At 34.5% G+C, this 13574-nt stretch overlaps 1 protein-coding gene across 1 annotated transcript in view; it reads left to right on the top strand.

Annotated features, from left to right (window-relative positions):
* Window positions 1-13574, top strand: part of GRIK2 (glutamate ionotropic receptor kainate type subunit 2) — a 415167-nt gene that overhangs the window by 317820 nt on the left and 83773 nt on the right. Inside the window, exon 14 of the mRNA XM_056344643.1 lies at window positions 500-717. Within this exon, the coding sequence (XP_056200618.1) occupies window positions 500-717 (218 nt within the window). The remainder of the gene's footprint in view (window positions 1-499; window positions 718-13574) is intronic.

Genomic DNA, 13574 nt, shown 5'->3' with positions numbered 1-13574 from the left:
ATTTCAGATATGAAATACTTTATTTCATATCTGTTTATTTCTTCAAGAGTTTATTTTTGACTCATGAGCTTTTACAAAATATTTAAATATTTATTTAGTGCCTTGAAGATAGAGAACTGTAGAAGTGTTTCAATATTACTATTATACTTAGAGTCTTACTCCAGCCAGGATTTTTTGTGGAAAGCCAATTCAAGTAACTCGTTTTTCACATTGATGTATATACATAAATATATTTATAAATTTTAAAGACACGCTGATCACTGAATCTCCCATTACTATCTTCTAATTCCCACAGCTCCAGAAAGATGTCTTTATAAGTGTAATCAGTTCTTATTTTTCATTTCAGTTTTGTGTGTTTGTAAAAGCAGTACACGTAAGCCTGTAGCTTAAAGATTTTTTTGCACAGTGATTCCGTCTCCCCACTGTGGCAAAAAGTGCTGAACGCTTATTGATTGTTTTCTGTGCATTGGTTTCACCTTTCTCCCCTGGTTTTCGTTAGGTTCTGAGCTCATGCCCAAAGCCCTCTCCACCAGGATAGTGGGAGGCATTTGGTGGTTTTTCACACTTATCATCATTTCTTCGTACACTGCTAACCTAGCCGCCTTTCTGACAGTGGAACGTATGGAATCCCCTATTGATTCTGCTGATGATTTGGCCAAGCAGACAAAGATAGAGTATGGAGCAGTTGAAGATGGAGCAACCATGACTTTCTTCAAGGTAAGATTTATATTCTGTTTGAAAAGATGCTATATCCCAATCGTGGGGGGAAAATTTGTGCACCTTGTTGAGAAGCAACATGTATGATTCCCACTGCTGTCAAAAGCAACTAAAAATCACTTTTTTGAGGATATGCAAGGCAGTAAAGATGTCAATGCAAAATCTCTCATGGGTAACAACAGGTAATTTCTCTGATGATTTTCACTTAAAGAATTAAATTCCTAGCAGTGAAGTAGGTGAAGAAACTTGAGCAATTTGCTCAGACGGTTGTCCTATAGCCATGTATAAGAATGAGTTTTGTCAGATTAGAGTTATGTTATCAGTTCAATAGCATTGTACTTCATTGTAGTCTTTGTTCAAGCAGCGGGACTACACTAAGAATATTAGTGGCTGGACTGAGAAAAACCTTTTGGACTTTTTATTTTTTCAGAAACTTTTGAATGAAACTCGAGGTCCATATAAAAATCTCAGATTCTTCCTGCTTTTCTGTTCCTTTTAACCTGTTATCAAGATAGTTCAATTTGAAATACAGTGAAATATGCTGCTGAATTAGAAATCTTTAGCTTCATCAAGCATTTAAGTGGGCTTAAATTAGTGAGAAATATGCATGAAGGGGAGAAAGAATGGTTTCTTCTATATCTCTTTGTGTTTGATAGCGCAGAAGTGTCTTGGATCTCCCAAAGCGAGAGGTGTTTAAAATATTTGTCTGATCTTTGGTACATTTTGTAGACTTTTAGCTAGTATATTCTGGTTTTATGAGTTATTATGCTGTCACCTAAAGCTTTGCAGTGTCTGTCTAATTGGCATTTGCAATTAGACAAACTGAGGTCCAAGGTAACTTGTAAACTGGTGCAGAAATTGAAGAATGTGTGCTCAGCTCCTCTCATTTGATTAAGAGTCTACAAAATTTATTTAGGTATTAAGGCTAAATAATGAGTATTTAATCTTTTAACATTACAGCCAATCAAAGTGTACACAGAGTTTTAATTTTTAAAAATAATTTTAGGGCTTTCAGCTTCTGCTTGGAAATAAAAATCAAATCAATATCTTGGAATGTTTTAGGCTGTTTAACTTATAGCATACATTGCGAAGGTTCTGAGTATTTTCCCCGGGATGCCTGTTGGAAACATAGCTGATGAAGTTAATAGATGTAACTAATCAACTAGAGGTCTCTTGATGTCAGAAAGTACGTGAAGCAGTTAAAAGAAACAACATAGCTTAAAGTCTGCAGTTCTTAAAAGAGTCGATTCACCTCTCAGGACATAAAGAGGTAGCACAAGTTATTTCCTGTGTTACCAGAAAACACTACAGGGCTTTAATTTCATTTTTGGCTGGCAGAAAATTTTGAACTTTTTCTGATTCAGATTCAAACTGTGGACTCTAAAATATTAGAAAGCAACTTTAAATTAGCAGTGTCTTTCCTTCTGGTTTCCAGAAGCACTTTTCTCTATGTATTAACTTTTAGTTTTCCTTCCCTGCACCCTTAATTTTCTCTGTTATTCACTCTTTTTCCTTTTTTGTATGTGCATAATCTGTGGGGTTTTTAAGTGCACAGAGACAATTTCTCTTTCTCTGGATGTTTTTGCCCTCTGCATATTAATATACTGCTCCCTTTTCTGCACAATTCTTTCTTTCTGCTCTCTTTCTTCTTCTGTTTCTATTTATCTAGATATATTTTGTGTTTATCTAGTTTATTTTATCCAGGAATTAGAGAGAGCTTACTTTATTGAAACAGCAATTGCACATCCTGCATAGAAGATTTTTGTTTGCGGTTGAAATAACTTAGACTTATGCACAACAGAGTTATGGTGTCAGTTCACATAGTTTGGTATAGTTTTGTAGTACATTAATGAGTTCTCCTTCACTATGAATAAAAAGAAGAAATCAGAACAATACACAGGATTTCTTTATTTTAAGCTGATTAGGGCAAATTAATGTTTATTCTTTTGAACAAACATATTTTCTGGGTTTTATATGCAAACCAATCATGGTTAGTAAGTGTTTTGTACACATGAAAATGCAGTGATAGTTAAGAATTTCTGTTCCAGCTAGCAATCAAATGTTTCCAAATATTTTTCTGATGTTTACTATCTTATCTAGTAGTATGTAAATTAATTTGTATTATTTACCTAATGAAATGAATCCAAACTTAAGCATTAGAAGTCACTGCAACTGTAGTTGTAGTTCAGCCAATAAGTGAAAATCATGCTGAAAATGAAAAATAAATGGAAACTATACAATCTCATTTGGTTCATTCAGTAACTTCCTGAAGTAACTTCCAGGTAGATGTTCAAGTATTCTTGGTGTAAATACTATTCACTAGAGCTACCTATGTAAGGAATACAATGGAATTAAATATATACTCCATGAAAGATAAAGCAAAACATTTGTACACAGACTATCTGTTATAGTATACTTTCTGGTAAAATTAGGTGTCTTCACCTAATGATGCCAATTTATCAGAAAACAGAGTGCTGCTGTTCTGGTCAACATACTATATCTGTATTTGTGTGTTTTCAAAATATATTTCTATTTTGTATAAGCAAATTGCTTCAGGAATGTAACTTCCTTAAATGAAGAAAATGAAAATGTAAGAAAATATTTTAAAGTAGGACTGTAAATGGAATTACCTTAAAACATACTACTAGAGTAGAACAGCTGATTGATACTACTACTAAAGAATAATATAAAAAGCACTTAAAACCAGGAAACCGATAGAGGAAGACAAAAACTCTCAGAAAAGTATCTTAAGTGCCAGAAGTGACATTAACTAGATATAGATAGTACAGAAAAGTAAGATAGTATAGAAAAGGCAAGGGTTGTGTACATTTTCTGCATTGTGTTTAAATAACCAGGATAAATACATTTTTAATTCCTTCAGAATACTTCCTGTTTTTATCAGTAAGTTAAAGGAGGGTTTTATATGATATATATTATATTCTCTGATACATAGACAAGTGAATATCAAGCATAAAGTAACACTGCACTATTGTGTCCTGTTCTGGTGACCACACTTCAAAAATATGTTTAAAATTGGAAAGAGTTCATTAAAGGTGAATGAATGACTGTGGGTCTGGAAAAAAGCATTGCAGTTAGAGGCTATAGAACATTGGTTTGTTCAATCTGCTGAAGAGAAGGTTGAGAGGTGACTTGATCATGGCCTGTAAGTGCCTTAATGGAATGAGACTTTGGCAGCAGATGACTGTTTAATCTAGCAGAAAAAGTCATAATGATACCCAGTGTTTCAAAGCTGAAGTTAGGCAAAAACAGACTAGAAATAAGGTGCATATTTTTACAAGTGAGATTAATAAACCAGTGGTACAACTTATCTAGGAGTCAGCTGAATGCATCCATCATGTGGCCACTGTAAGAAAAATAGATACAGCATAGCCCAAACATGTTACACTTTTAATAACATGTCTACTCAATGAAATACATAGCCTTTGTTACACAGGAACTCAGATTAGATTTTAGTAGTCCCCTCCTACTTCAAATATCTATGAAAGTATGAGTTCAGGGTGTCAGTGTGGGGTGTGGGCATTGCACAAAGATTACTGAGAGGACAAATTTATCATCTGTGTGTATGCTTTTCCTTAGCTATTTTGTCTCATTCTCATGAGAGTGCATTGAGTAAAACAGTGGCATTACATTACAACAAGAACTGAAGGCACCAGATGGTTTTCTAATGTTAAATGAAATTATCATATCTTGGTAGTAGTTATTAGTTCCAATCACAATGAGGCTCGGTAGCTACCCGTGAGACTGACAGTAATTTCTGCATCTATTATCTACATAGCGGTCCATTGAATGCTTTCTTAAAAAAACTTTGGAACCTGGCCAAAGCTGTGTGGTACTCAAACAGAAAAGGAATGTTTTTTGAAGGAGAACCTAAATGGGAATCAGACAAACTGACTGTTGGATTAAAACCTGCTAAACTTAAAATCTTGGAGAGAACAAAGGATATATATTGAAAATGCTGCTACCCTTGTGAGTCAAACATCCCTGTAAAATAGCTTTGATAAAAAACGAAAATGTTGTCTTCAGCAGGTTATCAGGCCCTCCAGGTCATTGTATACCTTCTCATGGTTTGAGAAACATGCCATTACAAATCCTTTTAGAAGCCAGAAAGTGAAGGAAATTTTCAATGCTGTCTTCTCTTAAAATCTACTTATCTAGTCTCAGCATGGAAAGGAAGTAATTTTATGAGTCTGTTACATGTCAGATGGATCTGGTGGGCCATTTCATTGGAAACAACAAAGAAAACCTTACTATTATTCAAGAATCAGAAGGAAAGAAACATGAAAGTAAATTCTAATCCGTATCTGCTGCTAGGCTTGTAGTTTCCACTCCTGGTAAGTGTTTTGGTGTTTCTCATATTGTGGAGTTTTTCTTAGTTATGAAATTCTCTTCCTTTCTCTTGGCTGCTTTTATGACTATTGATAGTTTTCAGGTTTCAGAAGCTTGTATTCCTTGCTGTTTGGAATAAGATAAAAAGCATTTATTTTTTCCATTGCCTCTGATTTCTGTGGTCTCTCAGTCTGTTTCCTAAAATCTCAATGTCTGTTTTCTTGCTGAATGACAGCTCTGAAATTGAGAACAATGTTAATTGTACCCTGTTTCTATTTGTACCACATTTCTTCATCCTCACACACAAAGAAACTACTACAGCACATATTCTTAAATGTGATCTACAATGTTTTTTCCTTTTTGTGAAGGTGTTGTGTATTTCTGGTTTTCTCATAATTTTTCATATCTGTATCTTTCAATGTCAGAATTTTTTTTCTCCTGTTTTTGTACAGTACCGTGCCCAGTGAATTTTTCTCAGTTATGGTTACTAGACATTTGCATACAAAATAGTAAAAAACAAAGTAATTTTTCATTCTTTAATAGCAGTATATTAGTGTCATTACTTCTGTATCATGAATTAAGCTCGCTGTGAGAGTAGTATATTTTATACCCTTGTTTTGTTGATAACAAAGCTGAAGCACTAAAAGGGAATGTATCTTTTTCAAGTTCACTTGGTAAAAGGCAGATAGGGGACTAATTCAGGAAAGCTGACACACACCTTAGAATTATCTGATAGGCTAGTCTATTTATCATTTACATTTCCAATTTCTTTCCTTTTCTTCCTTAGGACTCATTTTTATACTCCAGCTCTACTTTTCAACAATTTCTTCCATTTCTCCCCTCACTACTTTTTCACCACAAAAATCCAAGCTGCTGACCTTTTTAGTCCCCTGTTGTCCTGTTCCCACCCCCACCCCCATCCCCTGCTTTTTTATTACCACCTCCCTCAGGAAATTTTTGGTGCCAACAATTCAGTGCTTAGTGTCTATCTTCCTCTTCCAAATTCTCAGCCTATTGTTAAAGGAAATAGCATGAAGCTCTACACATACATTGCAAAATCTTAGAAATAGTCCTTTAAGGCTGAAAGAAGGAGTTGTAGGGGAATGCTCCCACCGCGTGCACTTGAAGTACAAATGACAAATCCCCTGATGTAAATGAAAGAATAGCAGCATGAATAAGGATATGAATGCCATTCATTTATTATGAGCGGTGGTGGCATTGGCGTGCATAAAGCCAGTATAACTGCAATGGGTTTTTCAAACCTGGGTCTGAACATTGTAACAGACAAATGACATCTATCTGTTCAGCAAATAAGTATGCAAGTACAAGGATATGAACATATACTCACACAGAACCTTTATCTGAATGCTGCAAATAAAGCATTCTGAAGTTTAGAAGTGCATGTCAATTACGTGGTTGAATTGTTCCAAGTGAAAGGTGAAAGAAACACCATTTCTGAGGTTCTCAAATATCCACTGACTAACAGTGACTAATGGAAAACAATTTTTTGGGTCCCAGCCTCCGTGTGCTGATCTGGATAATGCTTAAAAAATAATTGGTAGCAGATACCACAAATACATGTTGAGTTTTCTTTAAAATTATTTCACTTTATAGATAAGTTGCATTTGAATGTAACAAATACAGACTTGTTCTTATGCATAAAAACACATGGCACTTTTGATTAAAAAGGGAATTGCATATAAATACTATATAATCTTTTCTTTTCTTTTCTTTTCTTTTCTTTTCTTTTCTTTTCTTTTCGTTTCGTTTCATTTCGTTTCGTTTTGTTTCTTTTCATTTCGTTTCTTTTCGTTTCTTTTCGTTTCTTTTCTTTTCTTTTCTTTTCTTTTTTTTTCATCATGATGGTTTGGGTCTATCTGCTTTGCACACATACAGTTGAAATGCATTGGTTCGTTTTTCCCATGATTTTTCCCTCTTTGCAGAAACAACTACTCAGTTAACCACTGAATGTACAAAAAAAAAAAAAAAAAAAAAAAAAGCCAGCAGAGTTGCAAACCTGTAAAGCAAGGTCTGTGGTCACTCTGTAGACTTGTAAGAACTAAATCTGCAATGACAGAGGCTGTGAGAATGAGACACAAGCTTTGTCCAGAGACCTCAAAACACCTCTGCCTCACTGAGTTCTACTTATTTCTTTAAAAGATGAAGGAAGCTAGGTAGAGATAGGTAGGTTAGATGATGCATTAACACAGAGTATAAGAGCAGCAGTGCATTTGAATTCTAAATAGAAGAATTTCAGATACATTTAGTACCATTAAGTTCTTTGAGGTGACCTGTCTTTCTTGCAAATCTGAGGGCAGAAAGCAGAACTAATTCACATAAAGGGCCTCATTCCAACCAACCCTTTAGGTACTGGGACAAAGTGACTGAAATGATTTCATGCTGTCTTGATCCTTCCCTCTTCTCCGGGCTTGTCAGAGCTATTACTGTTGCTGCAGCGTATAAGAGCATATGTTTGGCTGCTTGTTGCATCTCAGTGCTGAAGTATGAATCTAGAAATAGATGGAAAATGTAGAAATCCACTACCTTTCCACCCTTGCCTTTGTCCATGCCCATGCCTTCTCCCTTCCCTTTCCCCATTCCCCACTCCTTTTTCCTTATACTCTGTTCGTCCATTATGGGCTGAATAAAATGAACACAAGAACTAGACAACTTTTCATTTCTGCAAAGACTTATACTGCATTATGCCATATATCCAGATAGTAAGCACTCTTAATAAGCTGTTGGGTAATATGTGGTATTAATGAATAATTATGCTCCAAAATCATAGGATTCATATTTATCATTTACACCTGTCTCCAGCTACAGCTCTTAGAAACCAATTAAACATGTACAAATGCTTTTCAGGGTCCTCTCAAAGAAATATACATAATATTCTAGTGAAAAGATTAGTTATTCACAATAATTAAAATATTGAACTAAATATTTAACATATGAATTGCATCCCTGCTAGTTATTTTTGAAAGAAAGTCAAAGTGAGACATCATAATTAAATTAAAAGTTGGCATTAGGAAAAGTCTTCTTTGTCTTTGGATCAATTAATATTTTCAACATCTTAATATCTGTTTCTGCCTTACCCCAAATATTCATAGTGGAAAAATTTTCATGCTGATCTCCCCACAGAACTCTCAGGTAACTTATGTAACTTATGTTCCCATCTGGCTATTTCCATTAAGTATTTCTCATTGTGAATGCAATGTAGAGCTAAAATGAACATACCAGCAAGAAGCTGACACTTGGTATTGTTCAAAATCGCATCTGGCAAAAATATTCATTAATTAATGCACATGCATTAATCATCTGTACTGTACATACATGATAGAGTTTGTCTGAATAAAGGTGGTTTTTTTCAGTGTATAAGGTGTGGTAAAATACAGCAAGACATAATTGCCGTTTGGGTAGAATTATAGGATACCAGAAATCAGAGCCCAGAGGGGGAAAAAAATTGCCAATAACTGTACATTTTTCAATGTTTAAAGTCAAGCCTGATATACAAATATTGTACAGACCACACTTTGAGTCCTAAATTGTGTCAGGATTTTTTACAGGCAAAACACAAGAATTTCTACCAAACATTAGCTGATACAGAGCAATATTATAATCTAGATACTTGAAAAATCATTTTGTAATTAAGAGAAACACATTCTGTCTTTTATTTTGGAGCATACATAGGGTTGCCACTGAAAACAGGAAAAGGAGGGGCTTTTTCCTTTAAAGTCAGATGGAGTTTAATCACTACTAATCACTGCAAATTGCTTCTGGTAGTATCTCTCAATAGCTTTCTTCTTTTGTTGCTTTGGAATCAACTTAAGCCAGTCCAACTGTGAGTAGTCCAACCTCTTCTCTTGCCTTCAGTCTCAAGCTCTGTTGTCTCTACATGTCACAGGGCTGTGGCAAGAGTCAGTCCAGATTTCTGATCCAGCTGAAAAAGAATCCTTTTTTTGTTCTTGCATGTTTACTTTTCAGTTGTGAAGAAAGCTGATCTGTCTGCTAGAAAGCTAGAACTTATGTGAGTGTAGCGGACGGTGTCTGCTTCCCACGCAGGGCAATCTTATATGACCCTGCTAACTGTGAAAGCCACTGGGAAACCACAGCCTTTGGGAAGTGGGTTCTGTTGCCTATGGATTTGGAGGTTTGAGGATGGGAAAATCAATTGCAATGTAGTTGCCGATACTTCCAGAATGTATGCTGTCCTTATGTATTGTAGGTTTTGTCTTGACTAGTATGCCCTTTTGATTCCTTTCCCTCATGTGAGCTTAACTTTCTGACCTCCACAGGGCCTGTAATGGCACTGCTGACAGGATCAGTCATGAAAGAATGACTGAACTTTGGGTTCTGATCACAGGTTTGGTTGCAAGGCTTTTTCCTCAAAAATGCATAACCTAATTGCTATCTAGCCTTATCACCTTTCTCTTCTTCTCTTGCTGCTTTCCCTCAGGAGGCAGGGCAAGAACACTTTCCTTTTCTCTCTTCAGATTTTCTCTTTTTATGTCTGTCTTTAGATCATGAGCAAGGTGAGAAAGTGAACTGAACTAGATCATAGAGAATCCTGCAGCTGCAAACAGCATTCTATATGAAAGATACATTTCAGAGTTAGGGTTTGTTTAGGAAATTCAGAGTACATCTAAATAATTTTAACTATCAGAGTCTGAAAAAATAATATCTTGCTCATCAAAGCAAATAGAGCTATGATCAGCCAGTTCTTTATGACTGGAGTAGTCTCCTGATCGGATGATTATCTGCCCATGAATACATCGGGCAAAGGATAAGCAATATATTTCTTAACATTTTGTCATTTGTTCGGATATGGCATGTGATCTTTCAGTATACTCATCAATGTATTGTATAGGAAATTATGGGAGGTTATCTTTTTGTGCATCTTAAGAGCTAAGACAGTCACTCATAATAATGGTGATGATCATAAATAATTTGTTATTTTACACTGGATTTGACTAAAGCTCTCACAATAGATGTTTAAATGTAACTGGCAACTAAAATCCAGATAAGTTAATATATGAATCCTGTTGTGACTTGTGATTTGAGGGAAGCATGAAAGCTTGTATTATTTTAATATATGCTATTAGTAAACTATTATTTCTAACTGGAAACTAGGCATTGTGAAAATTAACGAAGGATGTAGTATTGCTTACCTGAAAATATTTGTATTTGAGTAGTCTGTCTTTGCATTTGAGAACTGAAATCAGCTCTGCCTCAATGAGCTATAAAATACAGCAAGTATCATAAAGGCCTTTGAAGCCTTGACTTTTTTGGTCTTTTTTTGAAGAACTCTTACTTCCTTGTGCAACAGAAGGACAGTGGTAGGATAGAAACTGTTCTCTTCCTCTTTCTGTTGCTCTTACCATCTTTCTGTTTATCTGTCTTTCATTTTTTATTTTTTGATACAAAACATTTTCCTTCCTTGAGTTACAAGGAATCTTCCAAAACTCTTAAGAAGCTTCTATATGACATGTCTGATAGAAGTTTCATGTACTCTTTCATACATTTCCACTTTCTGAAAAAGGAAGACACAACCTTAAAGGAACTTTCTGTGAAAAGGGAAGACTAGCACCAAATATTTCTGTGATTTGTTGGGAAGGCTGCCCTGCTGTTCTTTTACTCTTTTACCTTATCTGCAAAAGAAGCTGTGAAAATAGTTTCTTTGATGTTAGAACTTCTATCTAAGCTTATCCAGGTAGTTATAGTTCAAGTACATTTTTATTCAGGTTGAACTGCTGAGGAATTTACTTGAGTTGAACAAAATCAACAGTTTGGTTCCTTAATTTATTTTATAGATAGACTTAGTATTTCTGATGCAGCTTTTGTCCCTGAAGTACAGAGACCCTGAGCATAGTTCATATTACAGATGTGCAATCCAACAATGGTATTCTAGTCAGGGGTTTGGCTACCCATGAAATCAGAAGTTACCAGAGGAAACACTGAAATTTCAGTTATAAATTCCTATTCTAGTCACTGGTGCCTCATAGAAGAAATGTCTCTTCTGAAATTAAGTTTTTTGTTGTTTGGTTTGGTTTGGTTTGTGGCTTTTTGGTGTTTTGTTTTTTTTTTTTGTAGAGCCTGTTCATAATGAAGATTTGGCTGTCTCAGTGGCTGTCTTTTCAAATCATGTCATCAAAGATAAAAGGAGGATTGAAAGGAAACTATAAGGCTCATCTCATAAGCAGTATTGAAGCCATTATTTGTTTTACTTTCTCATTTAGCTAATAATGGATTTATGGATTTCTTTCCAAGATAGAGCTTGATTTTTAAATACTCCAAATAAATTTCTTAACACTACCCCAAAACATTAAGACTCTTGGTCTTAATCTTCAGGTCTTCAATTTTCCTTTCAGAAATACAGAATTGCTTTGATAAGTTGAATCGCTAACTTTCAGTGGAATAAATCTAACAACAAAACCACCAGAACTGATAAATATTGCAGTTTTAATATTGTGTGATTTGAGATTGTTTTTGTTATTTTAAAATTTGTTGACATGTGATGGAAATAAGTCATTAAAAGCCTTCCATTACTATTTATTTGTCATTTTTAATACTTTATTTTTTTACACTGTATTGTGTTACACAAACTCTATTTTAATATTATTAACTTCATAGGTAAAATGTGTAGCAAGAGCAATTTATTATTCTTTCATAAATATAAGAATTGTAAAACAAAGCATGGCATCCCTAAATTAATAATGAGGAAAATGAGGAATAGGCTGTATTCCTGAAGTTTCTCAAAATGCATAGAGTAGGATTGTACTAACAGTAAGTTGGTAAATGGTAAATTTACCAATAGATTGGTAAATTGGTGGGCTGGTGAAAGAATCTCAACTAGTGAATGAGAGAAATAGGAAGACATAATAAGATCCTGTGTTTTGGTCTCAAAGCTGGAAAACAGACGCCTCCAGATGATTTGTTTTGCTAGCATAGTTTTTGAAACATATAGGGCAGGTTTGTTCTCATCCCAAATGTAGATACCTGCTTTCCTCTCAAGCAGTTATCTACTTGCCTTTCATTGGCACTGGAAAGAAACTGAAAGGCACAGAAAGCAGTTCTTCCATACTGCCCTAAGTAACTGTCCTAGAAGGGCAATGTTCTCCAAAGCTGAAGAACTTCTCCCACTGACTGTGGAGAAGCTTAAATTAGTACCTTGGTCTATATGCTTAACGTGTAGGTGATTATAAGTATGTAAGATAGATCTTATAAAATTTCTGGTCACAGCACTAGGCAACTTTCATGTATGTATAAACTGCAGTATGAATGTAGGGAGAGGCTGTGATTAAAATCTATGTATGCAAATTAATTAATTTTACAAAGAATAATATGAATAATTCTAATTCTAATAATAAAACTGACTTAACTAGAGCTGTGGGGATATTTGTGTTAATTTAGATTATTGGTTTAACAACCTGTGAACAGTTTTTTATTTCTTACATGTTGGCACTTAAATGGACACAAAAAAACTAAGAGAAAAATCTCTTTCAAATCATAGAAAACATTCACATTTTGGCTTACAATTGGAGTTGGACTATGGCCCAAATTCTGGTCTGTTTTTGTAAACATCATATTTTGAAAGATTGACCTGGTCATAATGAGTATTCCTAAAAGTAAGCCAGTGATTGCAAAAGCCTATCTTTCTAAGACAAAAAGTAAAAATAAAAAGTAATAAACACAGTCCACTGTTTTGCTTTGCTCATGTGATTCCATATGTTTGATCATATTAAAGGTTGAGTACATTTATCCTCCACCAACAGGACAGATGTTGCAGTGTCATCTGCTGTATAGCTTGTCATTTTTTATTACATTTATGAGTCCAATTAGTTTTTTTTATTGAATTAGGGAGACAGGTGCAAGCTTTTGATCTGTGCACCAATAATATATTTGCATTGTTTGCATATTTTGTTGGAAGTGTATTGTAATCTTGACAAATTCTATGCCAGAATTTTCATGGAAACTTTAAATCGAAGGGTACAGTTTGAATAGGATCAACTGCATTATTAAGGTTTAGTAGGTGTCTATCAAGAAATGATGAAAAATCTGAGGGTATGTACAGATTATAATTTCTGAAAACAAGTCAAGCTCCAAACATTTTTATATTGTCATTCTCTAAGATAGTATTTGGATATCCAGATTTGTGATATGGTTTAATTTACAATGGTTAGAGCAACTCTTGATACATTTAGAGGAAAGAGACTGTCTTTTCAAGTACTTTGCTTGTTTTTCCTGCATTACAAAAGAACAGCAAGAATAAGCAAGCAAAAGAATTGGCATAGTAATTTTTTAGAGCATGGAATCACCTTTAAGCCTGAAGATGACAACACTACAGTTATTGATTCCTTTCATTATTATGAAATTATACAATTATAAAGAAATTATACAATTTCTTTAATTGTATAACCAAGTTCTATTCACGTCTGGGTTTCTGCATGCATATAAAAGATTAATAGACTGACACAGCAAAGTTAACAACCTTGTTTACAGGAAAAATAAAA

The sequence above is a fragment of the Falco biarmicus genome, chromosome 6 (assembly GCF_023638135.1).
Source record: "Falco biarmicus isolate bFalBia1 chromosome 6, bFalBia1.pri, whole genome shotgun sequence".
Taxonomy (NCBI): domain Eukaryota; kingdom Metazoa; phylum Chordata; class Aves; order Falconiformes; family Falconidae; genus Falco; species Falco biarmicus.
This window is presented reverse-complemented; position numbering and strand designations above follow the sequence as displayed.